This window comes from Oryza glaberrima, chromosome 3 (genome assembly GCF_000147395.1).
Source record: "Oryza glaberrima chromosome 3, OglaRS2, whole genome shotgun sequence".
In the NCBI taxonomy this organism is placed as follows: domain Eukaryota; kingdom Viridiplantae; phylum Streptophyta; class Magnoliopsida; order Poales; family Poaceae; genus Oryza; species Oryza glaberrima.
In genome coordinates, this window is record NC_068328.1 from 34,076,283 (window position 1) to 34,093,395 (window position 17,113).

Consider the following 17,113-nt stretch of genomic DNA (forward strand, 5'->3'; position numbering starts at 1 on the left):
CAAATGGTGGCAGCTGTTTCATTGGCATCCGGGAGAAGTAGTGTGTTTGTCGATAACGGCAGATCCAGTGCAATTAAAGAGTATTTAGATGCATATCCAGTTCAATTCAAGAGTATTTAGATACATATCGAATACAGTATGTCATACGTATGTTTATAAAATAAAAATAAATAAAAATAAAAACTGAACATGTTTCCGATGCTTTAGTATGTCGTCCGTATTTGAGTTTGTTTTTAAGTTCGTTTATTTTTAAAAGTACATAAGAAGTCGTATAAGAAACCTTTTTAAAAATCTCGCATGCTAATTTAAGACTAAAGTCAGACTTCTAATTGCTTTACAATTCTCACCAGATCGTAAGAAAGCAACGTGCAAGATATGATCATCATCCCAATGAGGTTTCTGGATTAGATATCAATCCTATCAAAATAAAAATCCCATATATACTTTTTAGAAAAAAAATTAACAACAATACGATCAAAATAGTCTTCACCCGTTGCAACGCACATGTATTTTTTTCTTAAAAAAAAAAGGAAAAGAGAACATATTCGACCTAAGAAGCAAATGACTTTCCGTTTTCGGCCATTTGCTATTTTTGATATATCCTTTTTCCGGCCCAACCACACACGATCAATCCGGCCCATTACCAAATTTGGCCACACGTTTTCAGACTTTCTTTTTTTTTTAATTTTCCGGTGGTCTTTATTACTCCCTCCGTTTCATACTATAAGTCGTTTGACTTTTTTTTTCTAAGTTTATAGAAAAATATAGTACTAGTATTTTTAACAAAAAAATATATTATAAAAATATATTCAATGCTAGATTTAATGAAACTAAATTGATATTTTAGATGTTCCTAAATTTTTCTATAGATTTGATCAAACTTAACAAAATTTAATTAGAAAAAAATTTAAATGACTTATAACTAGCATGGTGGCCCGCGCAGATTGCGCGGCTAGCATCATTATATTTTCTCTTATATAATAGCATATATGTTTTCTCATTATATTATTCAAATATATTAAAATGACATCATAATTTTAAATTTTGCAATAACTATACGAAACTACAAATGTGTAATATTCATATTGTATTTTATATACGTGTTAGTTATTGATTATTTTTAATATCAAATTTTAGTTATTTGTAAATTATATATATTCCTATATGTACTCTAGACTCGTCTTTTAATATATTTTTTTAATTCCGAATGTTTTGTAAATTGTATTTCTATATAGACTCTAGGCTCTTCTTTCAATATTATTTATTTTTTATTTTTGATTTTTTTTATTATTTCTAATTGTATTTCTATGTGGACTCTAAACTCATCTCTCAATATTCTTTAATTTCGAATTTCAGTTACTTCTAAATTATATTCCTATATTGACTTTAAACTTTTCTTCCCATGTTTTTCTTAATTTCGAATTTTAGTTATTTGTAAATTATATTTTTATACAGACTCAAAACTCTACTTTTAATTTTATTATGTTTATTCCGAATTTTAGTTAATTTTAAATTCCTATATGGACTCTATACTCTACTTCTAATATTCCTTATTTTTTAACTCCGAATTTCTTTTTTTTCTTAATTGTATTTCTATATGGACTCTATACTCTACTTCTAATATTTCTTATTTTTAATTCCGAATTTCTATTATTTCCTATTTGTATTTCTATATGGACTCTATACTCTACTTCTAATATTCCTTATTTTTAATTCCGAATTTTAGTTATTTTCTAATTGTATTTCTATATGGACTCTAGTCTCCTCTTCTAATATTCCCTATTTTTAGATCCAAATTTCAACTATTTCTAAATTGTATTTCTATATGGACTCTAGTCTCCTCTTCTAATATTCCTTATTTTTTAATTCCGAATTTCAGCTATTTCTAAATTGTATTTCTATATGGACTCTACCTTTTCTTTTTCTCCGATTAATGTGAGAGTTTCTAGGCTATGAGAGCGAACGTGGAGGCTCCTTTTCTATTCCTTTAATAATATAATAATAGATATGTAACAGAGGGAGTATTTAACAGGCCGGCCTAATTCATCCATTCAGACCGAATCGGGCTTTTTCTCTTTTACACACATGCATATAAAGTTTGTACTTAGTCCCTCATATTCAGCCCATGTGTATAAAATTTGTATACGTATGCATATACTTAGAATGCATACATATAAACTTTGTATTGTACCCAATACAAAGTATATACATGTGTATATACGAATAGAGCGGAGACTAGAAGCCCAATTTGGCGACCGCGGCGAGGGCTCAGGAAGGCGACGGCGAGGACGGGAGCTCATCAGGAGGCAGGAGCTCAGGAAGTCGATGGGGCCGGCATATTTTAAGTTCACTTACTTCAAAACAGTCATTCAAAACCAAGTTTATTAAACATATGTGGCCGGCCAGCAGCTAATTTGAAGCAAATACAACAGATATATAAGAAATGGGCTGAAGAACAGACTCGACGAGGCACTCATCTTAAGTAGACCACCCGTAAGCAAATTTAGAGCAAATAGAACAACGGACCGCACAACAAACCCGACGACGTACGTACGATCGATGAATACGAACTGAATAAATTTCAAGCAAACTAAACCACGCGTAGACATTAATTTGAAGTACTGAAGATATATGACGAAGCTATTAGCGTCGCATCGGCGGGTTGTGCTTGGGCGGGACGTGCTGGTTGTTTCCGAGCCAGCCAAGCGAGGGTTTGTAGCCGAGGCTCTTGAGGTGCCTGTACTCCTGGCACAGCGCGCACTGCAGGCAGAGGGCGTGGACGCAGCAGTCGCAGCAGGGGTCCTCGGGGAGGTGGAAGCTGTCGCGCATCTTTCCGCGGTAGCAGCAGGAGTAGAGGCAGTGGCAGTGGGCGAAGAAGCCGAGCAGCACGCACAGCACGCCCGCCGCGCAGCACGTCCTCTCCCCCCTCGACACGATCTCCGCGCTCCGCCCGAACGTGATGCACGGGCACACCGTCGTCAAGCAACCTGCATATATATAATTAGTTTGTGTCACAGAGAGACGTGAATATTAAGAAATGATCTAATATCAAGTAATTAGAAGGGGGTGAGCCTTTGAATCTAAATCGTCTAGCCCACCGCCTCGTGGAGCTACCCGGAAGACCTGAGTGTTTCTCTAATTTGTGTCACATATTAGTAGCTAATTCTTATTTAGAGGAGCTTAGCTTAATTAGAATAGTTGATATCTCAAGGATGAATTCAATATGAGTAATTTTATCATCGCGTTGGTACCTCGAGGAATCATAACTTTTTAATACCTCGAGATAGTTTCTAATGTAAAATTTGATACTTGAAGGTACTATAAAAATTCTATGTGTAAAATATAGTTTCTCGAGGTACCAAATGTTATATGGTAAAATTACTCAATCAATATATATATTCCGGGAAATAAGCTTAAATTAGCTTAGAATTAATAGGTGGTCTATACAATAAATGCAATATATATAATCTGGTGAAGGACGATCGATAGAATCATCGCAAGTAGTATAGTACTGATCGACAATATGGAAGTAATATATACGCACAAACTTCGCAGTCATTGAAGCAGGCGAAGAGTCCGGATGACCAGTCATTGTGTTGCGGCCTCGCCATCTCCTCCGATCCTCTCCTTCGCTAGTGCGACCACTGACCAGCTGCTGCTGTTGTGATCGGCAGGCTTGCTAGCTAGGAGCGATGAGCATGAGCTTAGCTAGGAGCGTGGCTCTTATATAGCAGTAGCACGATCGGTATGCATGCATGTTTACTGAAACTTTAAAACGATGATTTTTAATTATATATATTAGCCCGATCTAACTAGCGTTTGGTTGACCCAATTAACTTAGTTGACTCCACCAGAACCGACCGGCAACACTAGTCAATGAGGCAGTGACTACCTCGGACATGACCTAGATCAGGTCTCACGAGTCATACAATGTCGCTGGCAGTGGCAGTAGTACTTCCTCCTCCGTTAAAAAAACAAAAAAACTAACATAATAATATAGGATGGGATATATCCTAATACAACAAATCAATGTTTATATTTGTGTTTGGGTTTTTTTTATGGATGTAGTAAGTAGTACCAACTATTATATATTCATGCCTTAGAAACCATGTTTATTTTGATTATCATCTTAATTAGCGTGTGGCATACCAACTATGTGCTTGACAGTTGGGAGCTTGGGGGATTTCAGAATAACTATGTACGTTCACTTCTTTTTCGCGTATATTGAAGTTCCGGTCAGTTAATTAGCCAACCGGCCGCCGGAATTTCGACTCCTTCCCAATGGCTATTTCCTGACCAATCTTTTCATACTCTATTTTTTTATTAAATGGTGTCTCCTAATATTTTTTTTAATCTCAAATGATTAAGAATTTCTTTCAACGAGGAAAATGTCAATCGATCAAGATCAATATATCAGTTGCAAGTTGTCAGGAAAATGAGTAAAAGAGACAGGTTCTGTTCGGCTTGTTTACACTTACCTACTTCTTGGATCGGTACTACAACATTAGAACATTATAACTAGCTAGTTACTAACTTAATTAGTACCAGAGTTAGGTTAAGATAGTACCATTAGTAACATATTTGTGCATTGATTGCTGGCAACAGCTAAGCTAGGCACAAATGTACTAGGATTCTAGGAACTCATGACATTTCTGTGCTGTCGTTGCCTGAAAAATGATCCGTTGATTTGGTCTTAGAAACCTACCCCACGAGATCGATCTTGAGCTCGAAAACATGAGCCCAATCAGCTCATTACATATGTGCTACTGCTACTGAAAGGGCTTTGTTGAGAAAACTGTGTGCTTGAAACAGCCAAACATAGGCAGGATCACGCCTGATCTGATAGGCCATTATAAGGGCATACTCAGACTGATGACGTTTTCAACCATATCATTATTTGTTAAAATTAATAATTATGTGGCTACATTTAGTTTGTTATTAAATATTGGCAATGTATATGGAATTTTGGCAACATTTTTAAGCCAATCCTATCAAAATTTTGACAATGTTATTAATTTGTTAAAATTTTGGTATATTGCCAAGTTTTGGTAATATTTATTTTGGCACTAATCTGAACAAACTCTAACTTGTAAGTACTGTACAAACAAGACTTCCGAGGGTCTGTACTGCAGGTCAAAATTCATGCAAGAGAATACTTGCCATGCGAAAGCCTTTCGTTATATATTGGTATAGTAGCTTCACTGCTTATGACTCACTCGATTAGTTAAGCACAATAATTAATTGTTGAGAAGAAATGGAGCAAGGGAGAGGAAATTCTATTTGGGACTTGGGCATATTGTTTTGGAACTGAATATTACTACGAGTAGTAATGAGAGTTTTAGGCCCCGTTCGCTTCAGGTGGCGTGCAAAATGTGATACATAATTAGCAGTAATTAATTATGTATTAAACTTCGATATAATATTTTTTTTAAAAAAAAAGTACAAGGGAGCAAAATGTTGCTCACTACAAGTAGCTCATCCAATGAGATAACCGGACAGGACTCCAGTGTATCCGGATATTGGGCCGAGAGCCCAGATAGCCCATCTGGCGACATGCCCTCCTTGGGCCGGATGGTCCATCAGGAGAGCAGCTAAAGATAAAATATGGGCCGCATGCTCATCGCTAAGCGAACCAGAAGGGCCCACCCAATTTTGTCGTGCGGTAAGGGTGAGTGGGTGCAGACGTGCAGTATGGGGTATGGCTGGTGTTTACAGCCGTCAGATCAAAACGAAACCGACTCAAAATCTGTGTACTGTTAAACGAAAACCGACTCAAAAGCTGTGTACTGTTAAAGAATGTCTACGATACACAGTACTACGATTTTTTTTTTGAACGGACAGTACTACGATTTGATTATGTTTTACTAAGATTTGAGTATATAGCTTCATAATTTTAATCCAAAATTAACATTGGGCTGGCCGTCGGCTAATTAATAATTTGTTGGGGGCATATACATCGGACAAATTAACATGACCATCATCATACACACATTAATTTGCAGGTTTACAAGATTAGCAATGCGAGGTTAACTAGGGATCATTAGCAACTCAGGTCGTAATTTGGCAGTCGTGCAGAACGAGTATATATTACAAACGATTGTTGATAAGTCGTCGTCGTTGATAGTATCAGTAGTTGGCATCGCACTGCTTGTATAATGTGTGTATACGCGCACTAAATCTTACCTAACGAGATTAATTCAGTTGGGCATTTGTCTATTTGCCTGTGTCATCTACCAAACATTCTACATTGTCAGAAGATATATGAAGTATTCCCTCCGAATTTTCAGCAATACATATGCAGCTTCATAAATTATAGAACTCGTGATGGATGCGAAATGAACCTAATGAATTAACAATAATGCATATAATTTTCACCCTATAAAACGGCGTTATATATGTAGTAAAATATAGGGAGAATAGCCAACATCATCCTTGAAGTTTTGCTCGGGGATCAATTTGGTCCCTAACTTTTTATATTGTCCAAACGAGTCCTTATAATTTGTCAAGTGGGCTAATATAGTCCTTGGGCCAACTTAAATCGCCACGTTAGCATACCATGTTATGCTCTCATGCATAATATGTGGTGAAATGTCCAATTTGCCCTTCTATATACCATAGAAAAACAATGAAATGAGTTTACAAACTTTGTTCAATGTGACTATGGATATATGGCAAACTTTTTTCACTGGATTATGCTAATACAAAGTTAAATTAGCTACAACCACTAAATATATAATTACCATGCCAAATAAATTTCATGTAAGTAGTTGCATTTTAATGTTAAAACTCTAACGGATATTTAATATGCAAGATCACCTACTTATATTTTGTATTTTTCTCGTTTTCTTTCTCTTTTTTCCCTATGACGATATGTGCAAGGGCAAATTGGGTATTTCATCATATATTTGCATTGGAAGATGACATGGCATGTTCACGTGGCAATTTTCGATGGGCCAATGACTATATATGTCCACATGATAAAGTTTAATGGCTTGCTTGGACAATTTGAAAGGTCAGAGACTAAAACGATATCGGAGCGAAACTTCAGGGATCATAGTGGCTATTCTCCCAAAAATATATATAAACTTCAGGGCCAACAGTTCCAATTATTGAAGTATATACGGAGTATGAACTAGCTCCGTGTTGACCATCACCATTGTAAGTTTGTAACATGTGTGCCAACGAAACACAACATGATATCCGGCTTGAACTGCGTGTTATCAGTCAATAAGGAGGATATACAAACACAGCATGTGGCTAGAGTACACACATTCAACCGTAATACGTGTTCATATTGTCATATGCTATACATATTGCGTCTGTTTGTTGCAAAGGGGTTAGGAATTGAAATGGAAAGTTAGAAGGCAGAATTAGTATTTTAGCAAACCCTGTGCTTGACTCCGTAAACTAAGAATTTGAAAAGGCTGAATTTTTAGTTTCTAATTAATATGCGATTCTATGTGTACTAAAGCTACTCTTGAGTTAGCAAATTTAGGCAGTACGAGTGTAGAGATTTCAGTCTCTGTCTTGTACTGAAACGATTGTAATATCCACCCTTTCCCGCAAAAATTAAAAAGTAAACATTGGGTAGTTTTTACCACTAGAATATTCTTACCACTCTTGATACGAGTGTAACTCAACTGGTTAGGTTTCTGTTGGAGGAATATACCCACACAGGTTCAAGTCAACTTGTCCTGAGTATTTACATTTACGGTTAATTATTGTTTCAGTGATAGACGACATACTCATCGATGACAGGATACGTCTGCAGTGACTTCTTGAATCTCATAATACGACGACTAATGGGTATATGATAGAGGGGTTTGGAATGACTTTTTGAATTTTAGGATATATTGGCCTAGTCATTATATGGGCGTTACATTTGCACTGTGTTTTTTTTTAAAAAAGAATTACAAAAGTTCGAAATAGACAGTTGAATTAATTATACTTGAATATTGCGTGTGTCCACTAGCTTGTACACCTAAACATTTTCATACTTCGGCGCCGTAGACCGTAGGATACGTATAGTACTCTCGTTGACGAATAATCACACTCATAAATATAAATGCACCTATACTTTTGACTTTGAACCAGAGAAGCTTAATTTTCAACGAAATTATTCATTTATTATTTTGCCCCGAAACACGGGGCAGGCCGGCTAATTTGGAGAGTACAATCAGAAATCGATTAAACTGAAGAGAAAATTACAAACAAAAGCTGAGACCATGCATCACCAAACACGCATTTACAAACTTAATCACATGACTATAGTCGTAGATATCAAATAAAACACATGTAATTTACCACGGGTAATTAAAATTTTTAACTGGATACTTAAAAAAAAACTTTTCATTTAGAGATTTGTTCCGGTCCAAATAAAAAGTATCACATGGTACTAATACCTCACGGTATCAAATAGTTTCCGATCGATGAATCTAACAATGCTCATTGTCTTGTCCAGCTAAATTCAACAATCGGAAACGATTTGATACTGTGAGATACCAATATCTTGAGATTTTTTTTTTGACCGGAACAAATCACTTTTGTTTAACTGAACAACTCTTATTTCACAGTCCAAGTACGCTATTTAGCGGCCCATGTACTGCACGGCGGGAGCGGCGCCGGCGGCGGCGGCGCGGTCGGCGTTGAGGTGCCAGCCGAGCTTGGGGTCGTAGCCGCGGGCGACGAGCTCGCGGTACTCCTGGCACAGCGCGCATGGCTCGCAGCAGAAGTGGACGCAGCAGTCGGCGCAGCCGGCTTCGGCGAGCCCGTACTGGGTGCGCATCTTGCCCCGGTAGGTGCAGGAGTAGATCCACTGGCACCCGGTGAACGCGCACAGCAGCCCGTACAGCGCGCCGCCGGTGCCGCACGACGTCGAGCCCCTGTCCACCATCTCCGCCACCCTCCCGAACGTGATGCACGGGCACCAGCACGTCAAGCAGCCTGCAGATTAATGTGAATTAATTAGTAAATTACAGATCATGTTCATGATATGATCTAGCCATGGCACGGTGGCCGGCGGCGAGAGCGAGAACGTTTTTTTGGTGAACACGTAAAATGATTACATGTCAATATAACACAATGGAATCAGCCAGACCAACTTATATCAGGAGAAGGGAGAAAAAACAAAATAAAGAGCTGAAGCTTATAAAAAAGAGCGAGAACGTACATAGGCCGCAGTCGTCGAAGCAGTCGCAGAGGCCGGTGGACCAGGCGGCGGAGCCGACGGGGACGCCGGTCACCGGAGCGGCGCTTGGCTTGGCCATCGATCTCCTCCTACTTTTCTTCCCCGGCGATGTGATCAGAGTTGCTAGCTAGCTACTGCTTGTGCTGAGAATGAGCATGAGCCGGGAGTGGGAGGACGCTTTATATAGCGCGCGAGCGGCGAGTTGATCTGGTATGCAATGCAAGCGAACAACACAGCTAAGCACCCATGTTAATTTACTACGAACTCACGACATTTCTGTGCTGTTGCTTACGAAACGAACCGTTGATTTAGTCTTCAACCCCCACGAGATCGATCTTGATCGAGATCTCGCAAACATTGAGCCCAATCAGCCCATCACATTCACATATGTATAATGTGCTGCTGCTACTATACTGATACACAGGTTAAATAAATAAATCCAGAAAAAAGGGGGCTTTTTGTTGAGCAAACTATGTGCTTCGAACTTGAAACCACCGAACTGGAAATGATCACGATTCAAGCCTGGTAGGCTATTCTAACTTGCATTATGTGTTCAAACGAGACTTCCGAGAGGGCCCCAAAATTCATGCATGCAAGAGAAGGCATGCCATGCCATGCCAAAGTCTTTCGTGATACCATTGGTATATAGCTCCACTGCTTATGACTCGCTCGATTAATTAATTAAGGCTGAGCACAATAATTAGCCGTCGAATAGAAGTGGGATAAGGGAGAGGATCAGAGGAAATTCTATATCGGTTTTTTGTACCGATCTAGGCTTCACTAGATTTATATTAGTAGGTTATCTATCTGGTAGTACTATGTTGTGTCTAATATTGTACTAATCTACATTTTATAATAGAGGGAGTATGCTTCTTTCTTTTTTTAGAAAAAACGATTAGTAATTTAGAAATTGGACTCACGGAAAAAGGAGGTAGTTGATCCGATGAGCTTGATCCAACAGGGCCCTAGTGCATTCGCAAATTGGCCGATCAGCCCAATTAGCCCATTTAGCGACACGCTGAGTCCCTTAAATGGGCCGGACGTCATCGCCAAGCGAACTAGAAGGCCCAAATTTGATTTGCAGGTGTTTACAACCGTCAGATCAAACGAAACCGACGGCGGCTAATAATTTTGGGGCATATATATCATGCAGATTAACTTGACCATCACCATACACACATTAATTTGGAGATTTACAAGATTAGCGATGCGAGATTAATTAAGGGGTCTTTAGCAATGCAGATCGTAATTAATTTTGAAGTCGTGTAGCGAACGAGTAATATATATACAAATGTTCTTGATATTCCCAAGCTAGTAGTTAGGCCGTTAATTTGAAGCATAGGTCGGATTTAATATATAATATTTAAAAAATTCTAAGTCGTTGGTAGTACCAGGAGTTGACAATGCACTATTGTATAAGCCTGGATAAGGCTATACGCGTACTAAATCTTACTGAACTAGATTAGATGCGTGTTGTTTAATTGCTTGTGTCGTCTACCACACATCGTCAAAAAAATGAAGTGTTTCCTTCCGAATTTTCAGCAATATATACAGCTTCATGAATTATTAATTAGAACTCGTGATGCGAAATGAACCTAACAATACATCTTTGTTTTCACCCTAAAAGACTGCGTAATATAAGTTTCAGAGCCGACGACGCTTCCAAAGTTCCAATTATTGAAGTACGGAGTATATACACTAGCTCCGTTGACTATCACCATCAGAAAACATGTGTGCCACTCCTGCCAACGAACACAACATGATATCTGCCAACGAAACACAAACACGCATGATATCCGGCTTGATCTGCAAGTGTCAGTCAATGAAGGAGGATAGACAAAGCTTACAAATTAATACGAGAAAACCCAAGAAATGTAATCAACAAACGCTCTATTCTAAGATATCATTGACGAACCTAACTTTATGAAAATGTTATGATACAAGCATCTTTATATCAGAAATATCATCGTTGTTAAATTTTTGTTAGTAGTCTTCCGTTAGTGCTATAAAAGATTATTTTATTGTTATATATTGTTGAATGCTCAATAAAATTATTGTTTTTTCGTTAGCATTAATTTAGTGTAAAGAGCAATATATAAATTAGTGTAGTCACAACTCTTATTATATGGGCTCATATGTTTTAGAAAAAAGGATATGTATTTAATTAGGGAAACCACATAATCTGTCATTTTTTTTGGTTTGTGTAAGATTTAATAGAACGATAAATAATTTGAAACAGAAAGACTATATCCAATGGGCCGGACGCCAACTAATTTACAGCAAACTAATACAACAAACAATCGATTAAGCGCAGAGAATTACAAACAAAACTTGACCATGCATCACCATACTTACAAACTTACAGGAGTACAGGCATAGTCCCTAGATATATCAAGTATAATAATTTATCTGGACAGCTCTTCACACTCCCAAGTACAATTGATGTACTACCTCCGTCTCAAAATAAGTTTATTTATGAGTTTTTATGTTCGTTTGACCGTCCGTCTTATTTGAAAAAAAAAGTAAAATAAGTCACGCGTAAAGTACTATTCATATTTTATCATCTAATAATAATAAAAATACTAATCATAAAAAAATTAAATAAAATAAATGGTTAAACGCTAGATATAGAAACCTATAAATAAACTTATTTTGGGATGGAGAGTGCATGAAGTGAAGCTTTTTCTAACGGCCCATGTGCTGCACGGCCGGTGCCGCGGCGGCGGCGGCGGCGGCGGCAGCGGCGCCGCGCTCGACGTTGAGGTGCCATCCGAGCTTGGGGTCGTAGCCGCGGGCGACGAGCTCGCGGTACTCCTGGCACAGCGCGCAGGACTCGCAGCAGCAGTGGACGCAGCAGTCGCCGCAGGCGGCGTCGGCGAGGCCGTGCTGGGCGCGCATCTTGCCCCGGTACACGCAGGAGTAGATCCACTGGCACCCGGTGAACGCGCACAGCAGCGCGTAGAGCGCGCCGCCGGTGCCGCACGACGTCGTGCCCCTGTCCACCATCTCCGCCACCCTCCCGAACGTGATGCACGGGCACCAGCACGTCGTGCAGCCTATCAATATTGCACAGATTGTTATTACAGATTGAATGAATCAGTTCATGGTGATCGCTCGATCGATGCAAGCTACTAGTAGCTAGCCATGGCCGGTGGCGAGGACGTAGATGTACGTACATAGGCCACAGTCGTCGAAGCAGTCGCAGAGGCCGGTGGACCAGGCGGCGGAGCCGATGGGGACGCCGGTCACCGCACCGGCGCTTGGCTTGGCCATCTCCTCCAATCCTCTCCTTCGCCGGTATACAGTTTTTTTTAAAGGAAATTCGCCGGTATACAGTTACCTGCTGCTGCTGCTGCTCACTACTTAAAAAATGTTCCTCAGTGCCGTCTTATCCATGCCGGGTTTTTTAATAAATCGGATAATAGAAAATGTCTCATCCATTCAAATATTTTTATATTTTAAAACAGATGGTGTAGTAAATAGTAGAACCAGCCAAAGGGATGATTTTTTTTTCTCGACCATATGTCTCCCAGCCACTACACCCCCCCTCCCTCCCTTCTCTCGACCTTATCTCCTACACACCCACTCACTCTCTCCCTTATTTGAGTTGAAACTTGAAACAATTGAGCAGGATAGGATCACACCTAATAACTTGAAAAGTGTCCGTACTGTAACCAAAAAGTCATGTAAGAGAAGATTTGCCACGCTAAAGTCTTTCGTGATGCTATTGGTATAGTAGATCCATTTATTGACATGTAAGTTTTTTACGCGTTCGCGAAAGAAAAATCCACGATCCAGTCAAAAATAAAATCCATGACCTATGACTTACTTGATTAATTAGTTATAAGCACGATAAAATTAGTCGTTGAGGTGAACAGGATAAAGTGAGAGGAAATGACCTAGAGAGGTGAAGCTGAATTTAGGTTACCCCACAACTTCACTACAGACCCAATTTCTGAAACTAAATTTAGGAGTTGGAGCACTACCAAACGAACCGTTAGGCTGAGTTCTTCTTGGCAACTCCAAATAGCAACTTTCTGGTTTTCGTTGTGAGGCTTGACTAAGTTTATATTACTAGGTTGTCTATCTCGTAGTACTATATTGTGTCTAATATAGTGCTAGCTTTCTATACTTTATAATGGAGGGAGTATACGTAATTTTTTTTAAAAAAATTACGTTTAGCAATTTAATTACACTCACGGGAAAAGAAGGTAGCTCATCGGAATAAGTTCACTTTGACTATGTTAAAAGTGACCCGAATCTAATCCGTGACTCTGAACCGCAAACCAGAAATCTTGACCCCTAAACTGTTAAAACCAGCGCAATTTGACTCCCTGGATGGTTTTGAAGGACGGTTTCGCTGACGTGACGACTACGTGGCAGTAAAATTAGGGTAACCATGTAATCTGTCAAATCTTCTTAGTTTGTGCAAGATTTAACAGAGCAACAAGTAATTTGAAACGAGGGGACTCTTTCCAAACACAGGGCCAGCACAACTAATTTGCATCAAACTAGCTGGATGGCCCGCGCAATTGCGCGGCTAGCACCATACAAAATTATATATTTTTTAATATGGTTTTACTTAAAATTTATTAAATAGTTATCTCATTGTCTTAAGATCACTTTGCAAGACCAAACCTTATTATCCTCGTGTTTCTAATTTTTATAGTTTTTAAAAATCACATTAGTTGCTACCCCTTACTTCTGTCATATCCTTGTTTATTTACTTGCTCGATCTACCACGATTTCTATTCATTCTTATTCGAACCTTTAAAAATTAGATCTTATAGTTTTTAGAGTTTATTATCCCGTTGGGTTCGTTTTTATAATTTCTAGAAGTCCCATCAAACACTGCCATTATACTCCTCTACAGCCATCCACTGCCTCTTCTCTTTATTATTATTGATATTTTAATTAAAAATTGAACATAATTATCGTTTAAGTTCATTTTTTTTATTTTCTAGAAGTTCCGCCAAAATGTCAACGACTTTGTCACTATATTCCTCTACGACTCGCCCGCTGCCTACCTTCTTTATTATCATTGAGATTTTAAAATCAAACATGATTATCATTAGGGTTTATTTCTGTACTTTTAGAAGTTCGGACCTTTAAAAATTGGACCTTATAGTTTTAGAGTTTATTGTCTCGTTTGGTTTTATTTTTTAATTTTTTAGAAATCCCGTCAAATGTTGCCACTATATTTCTCTATGACCCGTCTGCCGACCATTTTTTATTATCATTGGGATTTTAAAAAATTGAACATAACTATCATTGGAATTTATTTTTTACTTTCTAGAACTCCCACCAACCATCGGCAGCTCTGCCATTGTACTCCTGTACGATTTGCCCACTGCCTCTCATTTTTATTGTCATTGAGATTTTAAAAATCAAATATGATTATTATTGGATTTTTTTTTCTAGAAATCCCGATAACCGTCTTGACCGATTGCTTCACGACCTCTCTGTCATCCTTTATTTTAATCGTCATTAGGATTCCATTTGGTGTTTTATTAATAGTTTTTAGATATCCCATCAACCGCCACCACTTTATTTCTTCATAGGCATGTTAATTAATTAATCTCGTCATATGTTCTAGATTACTCTGAAGATTAAAAAAATCATAATTCCAATAATTGAACTTCCCATGGTAATATACTAAGATGTGCTAACCTCACTGTTTGTTTAATGTAGGTTTAGAGAGTAATATGACATGCTAAGCTGCTAGCATCTCATTGATGTGCTAATTGGGTTTAGTCAATAAGATGGATGCGTCCAACACCTCGCATGCATGTGTTATCGTCGTTTGTTTTTCATGTGTGCACGCATCATATTGTCATGGGTATGGTGCATGAGACAGACACGGGTGCTAGTTTTACATGTCATTACATTACTACTCAGTTACCGACTTACGATTTAGCTTAATCAGAGGGAAAATTAGATTTCTATTCTGTTTAGTAGTATAGTTGTATTTCCTATAAAACCTTTTCTAAATAAAAATATATTTGGTCCTTTTTTTCCTTTTCCCTCTTATTAACATGAACAAACTTTCGCGTTTATATCACTTCAAAAATTAATTTCCTATTCTGATTTGGATGCAAGGTCAGTGTGTGTAATTGGTTTAATTGCTATACGGTTTCACACTCGTATCCGTTTCATCTCTTTAACTTTTTAAATTTTAATTAAATCTTAACCGTTAATATTCAGGTATACCACAATTCTATCCATGGTTGGTATTTTCTTTATTTTGTTTAATTAACGTGATAATTTCTTTAGAGCGAATATAGCGTACAATTTAAGCACATAAATATTTTATTATACATGCATGTATAATTAGATTTAGTGTACAACACTTATCTTCTGTTTCTATAGATAAAATTGTAGCATTGTAATTTAGTCCTACCATAACCTATTGGAATATATTTTAATCTACCTTTGAGCGCTTAATAATTAACATAATATTTGCTTATTCTTTCGTGGATGAACGTGCATGACTCTAATTACAAATTTACAGGCTCAAATGGCCATACGCATGCATGCAAATACATGCATGTCCTACTCCTAGTCAAATTAGTCCAAATACATGCATGTCCGATTCCTAGTCAATCTCTCTAGATGTTTTTTTGTTTGGACTCACGTATTTCCCTGCTTGATCTAGACCATCAAAATCTAGACAAATATGATCCAACGACACATATATTTTCCTTTTTCTCCGATTAACGTGAGAATTTCTAGCCTCCACAGCGAACGTGTTGCCCTCTTTTAAAGTTGTTTTAATAATATAATAGACAGATAGATTAATACAACAAACAACCGATTAAGTGCAGAGAAATTACAAACAAAACCTGACCATGCATACCATATACTTACACAAACTTACAGGAGTACATACAGGATAGATATCAAGTTAAAAAAACTCATAATTAATTTTGAAAAAGATGGATCTAGTAAGATCGATCGATCGTACGCTCCAAAAAAAACATTTTTTTTTTAACTGGACACCACTTCACACGTCCAAGTACGATCGATGATGTACGAGGAGAGATGACGCTATTTAACGGCCCATGTGCTGCACGGCGGGCGCGGCGGCGGCGCCGCGCTCGACGTTGAGGTGCCAGCCGAGCTTGGGGTCGTAGCCGCGGGCGACGAGCTCCCGGTACTCCTGGCACAGCGCGCAGGACTCGCACCAGCAGTGGACGCAGCAGTCGCCGCAGGCGGCGTCGGCGAGGCCGTACTGTGCGCGCATCTTGCCCCGGTAGGTGCAGGAGTAGATGCACTGGCAGCCGGTGACCATGGCCAGCAGCGCGTACAGCGCGCCGCTGGCGCCGCACGACGTCGAGCCCCTGTCCACGATCTCCGCCACCCTCCCGAACGTGATGCACGGGCACCAGCACGTCATGCAGCCTGCAGATTAATGTCAATTAGTTAGTTAATTAAATTACAGATCAGAATGAATCAGTGTTCATGATATGATCTAGCCATGGCACGGTGGCCGGCGGCGAGAACGGGAACGTACATAGGCCGCAGTCGTCGAAGCAGTCGAAGAGGCCGGAGGACCAGGCGGCGGAGCCGACGGGGACGCCGGTCACCGGAGCGGCGCTTGGCTTGGCCATTGATCTCCTCCTCCTCCTCCTTCTTCGCCGGTGTACACAGTTACCTGCTGCTGCTGCAAGGATGTGATCAATCGAGTTGCTGCTAGTGCTGGGAATGAGCATTTGCTGGGAGCGGGAGGACGCTTTATGTAGTGCGCCAACGGCGAGTTGATCTGGTAAGAAAGCGTGTCTGCTTCAATTTGATTGGTCGATGCTATAATCATGTTTGCTCCGTCGGTCTTCGTTGACCCAATACAGTTGACGGCGGCCAGAAGCAGCACTAGCTAGATTTTTTTTTATTTTTTTGAAACTTTTTATTTTTTTTGATTTTTAAAAT

At 38.9% G+C, this 17,113-nt stretch overlaps 4 protein-coding genes across 4 annotated transcripts; all 4 read right to left on the reverse strand.

Annotated features, from left to right (window-relative positions):
• Positions 1-2,643: 2,643 nt before the first annotated feature.
• On the reverse strand, positions 2,644-3,611 carry LOC127768824 (cell number regulator 10-like). Its single transcript, XM_052294478.1, has 2 exons — positions 3,545-3,611; positions 2,644-2,987 (listed from the first exon to the last, which is right to left on the reverse strand). Exons 1-2 carry the CDS (start codon positions 3,609-3,611, stop codon positions 2,644-2,646), a joined length of 411 nt encoding a protein of 136 aa, XP_052150438.1.
• A 4,619-nt stretch (positions 3,612-8,230) lies between these two features.
• On the reverse strand, positions 8,231-9,332 carry LOC127768757 (cell number regulator 10-like). Its single transcript, XM_052294392.1, has 2 exons — positions 9,170-9,332; positions 8,231-8,943 (listed from the first exon to the last, which is right to left on the reverse strand). Exons 1-2 carry the CDS (start codon positions 9,264-9,266, stop codon positions 8,588-8,590), a joined length of 453 nt encoding a protein of 150 aa, XP_052150352.1. The 5' UTR covers positions 9,267-9,332; the 3' UTR covers positions 8,231-8,587.
• A 2,300-nt stretch (positions 9,333-11,632) lies between these two features.
• Positions 11,633-12,541, reverse strand: LOC127768754 (cell number regulator 10-like). Its single transcript, XM_052294391.1, has 2 exons — positions 12,364-12,541; positions 11,633-12,243 (listed from the first exon to the last, which is right to left on the reverse strand). Exons 1-2 carry the CDS (start codon positions 12,458-12,460, stop codon positions 11,873-11,875), a joined length of 468 nt encoding a protein of 155 aa, XP_052150351.1. The 5' UTR covers positions 12,461-12,541; the 3' UTR covers positions 11,633-11,872.
• Positions 12,542-15,924: 3,383 nt separating this feature from the next.
• On the reverse strand, positions 15,925-16,900 carry LOC127768753 (cell number regulator 10-like). Its single transcript, XM_052294390.1, has 2 exons — positions 16,701-16,900; positions 15,925-16,588 (listed from the first exon to the last, which is right to left on the reverse strand). Exons 1-2 carry the CDS (start codon positions 16,897-16,899, stop codon positions 16,239-16,241), a joined length of 549 nt encoding a protein of 182 aa, XP_052150350.1. The 5' UTR covers position 16,900; the 3' UTR covers positions 15,925-16,238.
• Between the last annotated feature and the right edge of the window lie 213 nt (positions 16,901-17,113).

Excerpts from the sequence above, each read along its gene's own strand:
- LOC127768824 (XM_052294478.1), bottom strand. The coding sequence starts at position 3,611 with ATGGCGAGGCCGCAACACAATGACTGGTCATCCGGACTCTTCGCCTGC. Across the intron at positions 2,988-3,544 it reads CTTCAATGACTGCGAAGTTT|GTTGCTTGACGACGGTGTGC; the intron begins GTGCGTATATAT and ends ATATATATGCAG.
- LOC127768757 (XM_052294392.1), bottom strand. The coding sequence starts at position 9,266 with ATGGCCAAGCCAAGCGCCGCTCCGGTGACCGGCGTCCCCGTCGGCTCC. Across the intron at positions 8,944-9,169 it reads CTTCGACGACTGCGGCCTAT|GCTGCTTGACGTGCTGGTGC; the intron begins GTACGTTCTCGC and ends ATTAATCTGCAG.
- LOC127768754 (XM_052294391.1), bottom strand. The coding sequence starts at position 12,460 with ATGGCCAAGCCAAGCGCCGGTGCGGTGACCGGCGTCCCCATCGGCTCC. Across the intron at positions 12,244-12,363 it reads CTTCGACGACTGTGGCCTAT|GCTGCACGACGTGCTGGTGC; the intron begins GTACGTACATCT and ends CAATATTGATAG.
- LOC127768753 (XM_052294390.1), bottom strand. The coding sequence starts at position 16,899 with ATGCTCATTCCCAGCACTAGCAGCAACTCGATTGATCACATCCTTGCA. Across the intron at positions 16,589-16,700 it reads CTTCGACGACTGCGGCCTAT|GCTGCATGACGTGCTGGTGC; the intron begins GTACGTTCCCGT and ends ATTAATCTGCAG.